General features: G+C 55.3%; 1 protein-coding gene across 3 annotated transcripts; it reads left to right on the top strand.

Moving 5' to 3' along the window:
* The first annotated feature begins 1,234 nt into the window (after positions 1–1,234).
* MVB12A (multivesicular body subunit 12A) lies at positions 1,235–6,852 on the top strand. 3 transcript variants are annotated; one of them, XM_032170287.2, is made up of 9 exons: positions 1,235–1,415; positions 1,503–1,601; positions 1,728–1,824; positions 3,842–3,968; positions 4,996–5,115; positions 5,261–5,367; positions 5,571–5,632; positions 6,190–6,246; positions 6,477–6,674. In XM_032170287.2, the coding sequence occupies exons 1-9, from the start codon at positions 1,326–1,328 to the stop codon at positions 6,537–6,539; spliced, it is 822 nt and encodes a 273-aa protein (XP_032026178.1). In that variant the 5' UTR covers positions 1,235–1,325; the 3' UTR covers positions 6,540–6,674. The 3 variants fall into 3 exon arrangements, with proteins under 3 accessions (XP_032026178.1, XP_032026179.1, XP_058280597.1); XM_032170288.2 differs by lacking the exon at positions 6,190–6,246; XM_058424614.1 differs by lacking the exons at positions 3,842–3,968; positions 6,190–6,246 and having other exon boundaries at positions 6,477–6,852.
* Positions 6,853–7,138: the final 286 nt, after the last annotated feature.

Genomic DNA, 7,138 nt, shown 5'->3' with positions numbered 1-7,138 from the left:
TCAAGGGATCCTCCCACCTCAGCCTCCCTGTTATCCTGTTACCAGGAGAGCCCTGATAAAATAACTGGGAAAGTTTTTTTCTTATTGTTTTTTAGTCCAAAAAAAAAAAAAAAAAAAAGGCACAGCTGCTTAAAGATTGCAGACAGCCAGGGATGTCACCAGAGCTTCTTGACCCCTGACCAGATACCAGAGGAAGATAAGATCCCTAAATCGGCACAAACTGGAATAGACGACCTCTAGTCGACTTTAGATCATCAATATATAATTATAATGCTAAAATTCCTTCTCTTAAGAGAAAATCTCCATTTTGTTTAGATGGGTTGTATGAAGACATATGTTCATGAATTCAGCCAGCCTGTCTGGAGTCCCACCCTGCACATGCTAGCATTCCTCTCCCTTCCTGTACCCAGGGGAAGAAATAAAACGTTATGCTTTTTACTGTTGAGGGAGAAGGGGCAGTTAGAGTGAGAGCCTCTCCTTCTCCATTCCTGGCCAGTGAATAAAACCTGATTGCCTTTTCTGATTGGATGTTCCTTCTTTGCCACCTACACAAAGTGGGGAAGTAACTCGGTTTGCTGGTGGCATCCTCAGTAGCTGGGACTACAGGCAGTAAATGCTTTTATCCCTCGCTTTTTAAACGTATTGTTCCTGTGAACAAGTCTTCAAGTTATACCCAAGATTTCAAGGCTCATGATGGTCTATAGTGCTCGCTCTTTAAATCAACAGCTGCGTATCCCACGATGATTTCCTTTGGGATGATTTCCCAGAACTGGAATTGCAGATTCTTCACAATGTATTTTTAGTAGAGAAGGGTGTTTCACCACGTTGGCCAGGATGGTCTCGATCACTTGACCTCATGATCCGCCCGCCTCCGCCTCCCAAAGTGCTGGGATTACAGGCGTGAGCCACTGCGCGCGGCCACAAATCTCCCAACTTTTCCGTTAAGCACCGAGTTTTTCTCTGGACTAGCTGCTGAGGCCGCAAGGAATTCTGGGGAACGTAGTGCAGATTTGCAGAGAACGAGTCTCTTGGGCCTGCGTCGCAGCATTTCCGGCGGAAGTTGCTGGGCGTGGGAAGCCGGCAAGACCATTTTCCGCCATCGTCGCTCACGCGCGCAACCTGGGCGGTGCGTGGTGGCGTGGCTCCGCCTCCCCACGCCATTGGCCAACAGCTCCTCGGGCACGCGTATACTGCGCTTCCGGGCAATCTCCGCCCCGCACGGCCTTCTGGGAGTTGTAGTTCGGTCGCGAGCGCTGCCGTCGGGAGGCTGTTCCGAGGTTCGAGGCTGTCCCCCGCGACCCCGCCTTCGGCGCTCGGCTCGCAGGATGGATCCCGTACCCGGAACAGACTTGGCGCCGCTGGCTGGCCTGGTCTGGTCGTCGGCCTCTGCACCCCCGCCGCGGGGGTTCAGCGCGGTGAGCGGCGTCGAGGGGCGGGGGTCGAATGGGGGAGGCAGCCGCTGTGGGGTGGGAGTCCCGCGCTGACCCGCGTCCTCCCGGTAGATCTCCTGCACCGTCGAGGGGGCACCCGCCAGCTTTGGCAAGAGCTTCGCGCAGAAATCTGGCTACTTCCTGTGCCTTAGTTCTCTGGGCAGCCTGGAGGTAAGGGATGCCCACCTTCGGAACCACCAGCGTCTGCCCACCTCCCCGCCCATTCACGGTGCCCTATGCCAGGTGCGCTGTCCCCGCTGCTAGGCCACCCTCGCCGTGTCCCCCTTCCACCCCCAGAACCCGCAGGAGAACGTGGTGGCCGATATCCAGATCGTGGTGGACAAGAGCCCCCTGCCGCTGGGCTTCTCCTCGGTCTGCGACCCCATGGATTCCAGTAAGGCCTGCTTTGGAGGCTAGAGTTGTCCGGGTCCCTTGCAGGGAGGAGCGGGGGAGGAGGGACGACGGGCGCGCGGTATCTGAGCCTCGGCTGCCCCCTGGCACACGGGGTGATGACAGGGTTGGCTGAGGACTCAGAGCCCTGCCCTAGGGTGGACCGACATCCCCTGTCCTGATTCAAATTGTGTGATGTGATTGGCACAGCCTCCATCCTCGAGTGAAGAGTTCAGTCCATGCCACCTGTTTCACTACTGTCGTGCTACTTGTGTCTTTTTACACCATAGCCAAGCAAAACCACTGCGCAGTTCTCTTTTTCATTTCCAGGCTTTGCACATGCCGCTTCCTCTGCCTGGGGCACTTTTTCTCTCCTCTTTGTAGCTCATTCTCCGTCCTCCCTCAGATGTCATCTTCACCCTTCCCTACCCTCCTCTTCCGGGCCCACAACCCTAGTGCAGCCCTTCCAGCTCCACCTGAACTTTCCCACCCTTTCTTGTCATTTTTATTTAACTCAGGCTATATCATTCATACTAGAGTTGGCAAACCTTTTTTTTTTTTTCCTTGAGATGGAGTTTCGCTCTTGTTGCCCAGGCTGGAGTGCAATGGCGCGATCTCGGCTCACCGAAACCTCCGACTCCTGGGTTCAAGCGATTCTCCTGCCTCATCCTCCAGAGTAGCTGGGATTACAGGCATGCGCCACCACGCCCAGCTAATTTTGTATTTTTAGTAGAGATGGGGTTTCTCCATGTTGGTCAGGCTGGTTTCGAACTCCTGACCTCAGGTGATCCACCTGCCTGGGCCTCCCAAAGTGCTGGGATTACAGGCGTGAGCCACCGCACCCAGCCAAACTTTTTTTTTCTTTATTTTTTCTTAGAGTTGGCAAACTTTTATGTAAAGGGCCTGATAGTAAATATTTTAGGCTTTACAGGGCAGATGACGTGTTTTGCATATTCCGTTTTTTTACAATTCCTTAAAAATTAAAAATCACTCTTAACTCATGAGCTATATGAAACCAGGCCTTAGGCTGGGTGTGGTGGTTCACACCTGTAATCCCAGCACTTTGGGAGGCTGAGGTGGGCAGATCGCCTGAGGTCAGGAGTTCCAGACCAGCCTGGCCAACATGGTGAAACCCCGTCTCTACTAAAAATACAAAATTAGGCCGGGCTCGGTGGCTCATGCCTGTAATCCCAGCACTTTAGGAGGCCGAGGAGGGTGGATCACCTGAGGTCAGGGGTTTGAGACCAGCCTCAACATGCAGAAACCCTGTCTCTACTAAAAATACAAAATTAGCCAGGTGTGGTGGTGCATGCCTGTAATCCCAGCTACTCAGGAGGCTGAGGCAGGAGAATTGCTTGAACCTAGGAGGCAGAGATTGCGGTGAGCCGAGATCCTGCCATTGCACTCCAGCCTGGGCAACAAGAGCAAAACTCCGTCCCCCCCAAAAAAAAAAAAATTAGCTGGGCATGGTGGTGGGCGCCTGTAGTCCCAGCTACTCGGGAGGCTGAGGCAAGAGAATTGTTTGAACCTGGGAGGCGGAGGTTGCAGTGAGCTGAGATGGCGCCATTGCACTCCAGCCTGGGCGACAGAGTGAGACTCCGTCTCAAAAAAAAAAAAAAAGAAAAGAAAAGTAAAGAAAAGAAAAGAAAACAGGCCCTGAGCCCGATTTGGCTCATGGGTGCTAGCTGGCTAACCTCTATAGGATTAGAGGGCTCACGGAAAGTAAGTTTTGAGGGCCAGGTTGGGCACCCAGCTCTGTCCGATTCCACAGCTAGCCACCCCATGAATGCAGCTTCATATCACCAAAGATCAGCCTACCCCAGCGGCTCCTAAAGGCTGCGTGGAATCCCCTCCTTCATCTGTACCATTCATGATTGAACCACTCCTCCCATCCCCATCCCCAGTGCTGTCCATGTGGCTGCCTTAAACAGCATCCTGGCGAGCCTCATCCTAGAGTCATCTTTGGGCCCTCCCATCCCTGCCTGGCTTCCCTCTCTCACTCCCCTGCCCCCCACTCCCAGAGGCCTCTGTGTCCAAGAAGAAACGCATGTGTGTGAAGCTGTTGCCCCTGGGAGCCGCGGACACAGCTGTGTTTGATGTCCGGCTGAGTGGGAAGACCAAGACAGTGCCTGGATACCTTCGAATAGGGTAGGGCCACCCCCCAGTGTCTAGCCACCTTCCCTGCTCTCCCAACTCATGATCTCACCAATCTGACCCTCAAGGACACCCCTGAGGTCTCCTGTTCCTTCTACCTTCTGAGCCTCAGATTCTGCATGTTAAAACCGGGACATATATACCATCTTGTAGGACTGTCATTAGGAGTCAGTGACTTGGTGTCTAAAGTAGACAGAACAGGACTGGGCGCAGTGGCTCACGCCTGTAATCCCAGCACTTTGGGAGGCTGAGGCGGGTGGATCACAAGGTCAGGAGATCAAGACCATCCTGGCTCACATGTTGAAACCCCATCTCTACTGAAAATACAAAAAATTAGCCGGGTATGGTGACACACACCTGTAGTTCCAGCTACTTGGGAGGCTGAGGCAGGAAAATCGCTTGAACCTGGGAGGCGGAGATTGCAGTGAGTTGAGATCGCACCACTGCACTCCAGTCTGGGGCAACAGAGCGAGACTCCATCTCAAAAATAAAATAAAATAAATAAAAATGAAGTAGACAGAACGGTGATTTGAACCCAGCAGTATTAGTTTGGTGTGGTGCTTACGGTGTGGGTCAAGATGCTGAAATAAAAATCCCCCAAAAGGCTGGGCACGGTGGCTCACGCCTGTAATCCCAGCACTTTGGGAGGCCAAGGCGGGCGGATCACCTGAGGTCAGGAGTTCGAGACGAGCCTGGCCAAGATGGTGAAACTCCATTTCTACTTAAAAAAAATAAAAAATAAAAAATTAGCTGGGCATGGTTGCCTGTAATCCCAGCTAATCCAGAGGCTAAAGCAGGAGAATTGTTTGAACCTGGGAGGTGGAGATTGCAGTGAGTCTAGATTGTGCCATTGCACTCCAGCCTGGGCAACATGAGCGAAACTCCGTTTCAAAGAAGAAAAAAAAATCCCCAAAAGACAGAGGTCATCTGGACGCCTGGGTCCCCTGCCTTCTCCAGGGACTATCCTCAACCCTGGCCCCACACCGGGCCAGCACCTCTCCCACCTTCCCTCCCGGTCTAGGGACATGGGCGGCTTTGCCATCTGGTGCAAGAAGGCCAAGGCCCCGAGGCCAGTGCCCAAGCCTCGAGGTCTCAGCTGGGACATGCAGGGCCTCTCTCTGGATGCAGCCAGCCAGCCAAGGTGAGCCCTCGGGCACCAGAGTGGGGGTGGCCAAGGTGAGCCCTCGGGCACCGGAGTAGGGGTGGCCAAGGAGAGCCCTCAGGCACTGGAGTGGGGGTGGCCGTTGGGGGAGGATGAGGCTTGACCTGAGTCATCCCACCTCCAGTAAGGGCGGCCTCCTGGAGCGGACATCGTCAAGGCTGGGCTCTCGGGCATCCACTCTGCGGAGGAATGACTCCATCTACGAGGCCTCCAGCCTCTATGGCATCTCAGGTGAGCACAGAGTGGGGAAACTGAGGCATGGAGATGGAGGGTGTGACTGTCTTGAGATTACATGACCAGGAAGGATCTTCCTACCTCCCTCTCCCAACTCTGGATTCTGTAAAGACTGAAGGAGCCAGGCTGTGAGGGTTAGGCCTCCGTGGGTGGGGTGGGCAGTTCCCTACACACCTCCTCCCCTCGCCTGTGTTTTTCAGCCATGGATGGGGTTCCCTTCACACTCCACCCACGATTTGAGGGCAAGAGCTGCAGCCCCCTGGTGAGTCGGGGTCTCAGGGGGCCTGGGTCTGCGCCTGCCATCACCATTCTGGGTGCCAGGACATCCCTGCATCCAGGGCCCCAGCACAGAGGGCCACGTCCTGGGTTGGGGCTGGAGTGTGTCACCTCCAGGTGGCAGCTGGAAGGTCGTCAGTCTCAGAATGGGGAGGGATCCATCCAGAGAAAGCAACTGGACACCAGTAGCTAGAGGCTGTGACAAGAAGGGGGAGGGATGCCGGGCGTGGTGGCTCACGCCTGTGATCCCAGCACTTTGGGAGACCAAGGCAGGTGGATCACTTGAGGCCAGGAGATCGAGACCAGCCTGGCCAACATGGTGAAACCCCGTCTCTATTGAAAATACAAAAATTAGCCAGGCGCGGCTTTAGAGACTTTGTCTCTAAAAACAAAATAAAACAAACAAAAAAAATAAGGGAGAGGGATGTCCGAGGGAATATTTAGGGAGTGTGGGGGCGCAGGGGGGCAGGACTCCTTGAAGACGAGGGAAAGGGGGTTTCAGGTTGAGATCGGGCCCAAGGCTGACCCACCTCTGCCCGCCAGGCCTTCTCTGCTTTTGGGGACCTGACCATCAAGTCTCTGGCGGATATTGAGGAGGAGGTGGGTGCAGGGCTAGGGAAGAGGTGCCTGAGGGGCTGGGACCCGCCCCTCGTCCTCGCCAGGCTGTCCCAGTTTTCCCCATCCCCACTTTCCCCCAGACACACCCCATCTCTCCAGGGCAGAAGACCACTCAAGTCCCTAAGTACCCCCTCTGTCATTCCTCAGTCACCCCCACTTTGGCTCTCTCTTTACTCTGGCACCTGCTCACTCTCGCTCTCCCCGTCCCCCAGTATAACTACGGCTTCGTGGTGGAGAAAACCGCGGCTGCCCGCCTGCCCCCCAGCGTCTCATAGTCCCTCACCCGTCCGCAGAAAGAGCCCCCTTACGCCGCCTCCCGATAGCCTGGGGCCACACCGCCTCACTGCATCCTGCGAACCTCCGCCCTGCAAGGCATTTGCTATCTTCAGCCACTGGGCGGAGCTGCAGCCCTGGAGGAGGGGGCGGGTCGAGGCTGCGTGGTGATGGGGTCTCCGCCCCGACGCCCTGCCGGGCAGGGCTGGAGCTGGACAGAAGCCAGTGCCTTTAAGTCATTCGTGTCAAAACCCTCTGGGGTCCGGAGGCTGTGCGGGTGTCCTCCTGGCAATAAACACTACCTGGTTCTCGCCCTCTGGAGTCCTGGTCCTGCCGCCTGTCCACACTAGGCACGTGGAGCTGAGACTTGGCCACTCTTGCACCTGGCAAGTGGGTGAAATCATGGCTGGGAGGTGGTGCTGCTGGGTCTCTGGGTTTTTGTTGTTGTTGTTTGTTTTTTTCTGAGACGGGGTATCCCTCTGTGGCCCAGGCTGGGGTACAGTGGCACGATCTCGGCTCACTGCAACCTCCACCTCTGGGGTTCAAGCGATTCTCCTGCCTCAGCCTCCCGAGTGGTTGGGATTAGAGGCGTCCGCCACCA

The sequence above is a fragment of the Hylobates moloch genome, unplaced genomic scaffold (assembly GCF_009828535.3).
Source record: "Hylobates moloch isolate HMO894 unplaced genomic scaffold, HMol_V3 SCAFFOLD_12, whole genome shotgun sequence".
Classification (NCBI taxonomy): Eukaryota; Metazoa; Chordata; class Mammalia; order Primates; family Hylobatidae; genus Hylobates; species Hylobates moloch.
This window is presented reverse-complemented; position numbering and strand designations above follow the sequence as displayed.

What these genes read in the sequence shown, in the direction of transcription:
- MVB12A (XM_032170287.2), top strand. Translation starts at nt 1,326, where the DNA reads ATGGATCCCGTACCCGGAACAGACTTGGCGCCGCTGGCTGGCCTGGTC. An exon ending in CCTGGATACCTTCGAATAGG is followed by an intron (nt 3,969 to 4,995) that starts GTAGGGCCACCC and finishes CTCCCGGTCTAG; the next exon opens with GGACATGGGCGGCTTTGCCA. An exon ending in GCAAGAGCTGCAGCCCCCTG is followed by an intron (nt 5,633 to 6,189) that starts GTGAGTCGGGGT and finishes TCTGCCCGCCAG; the next exon opens with GCCTTCTCTGCTTTTGGGGA.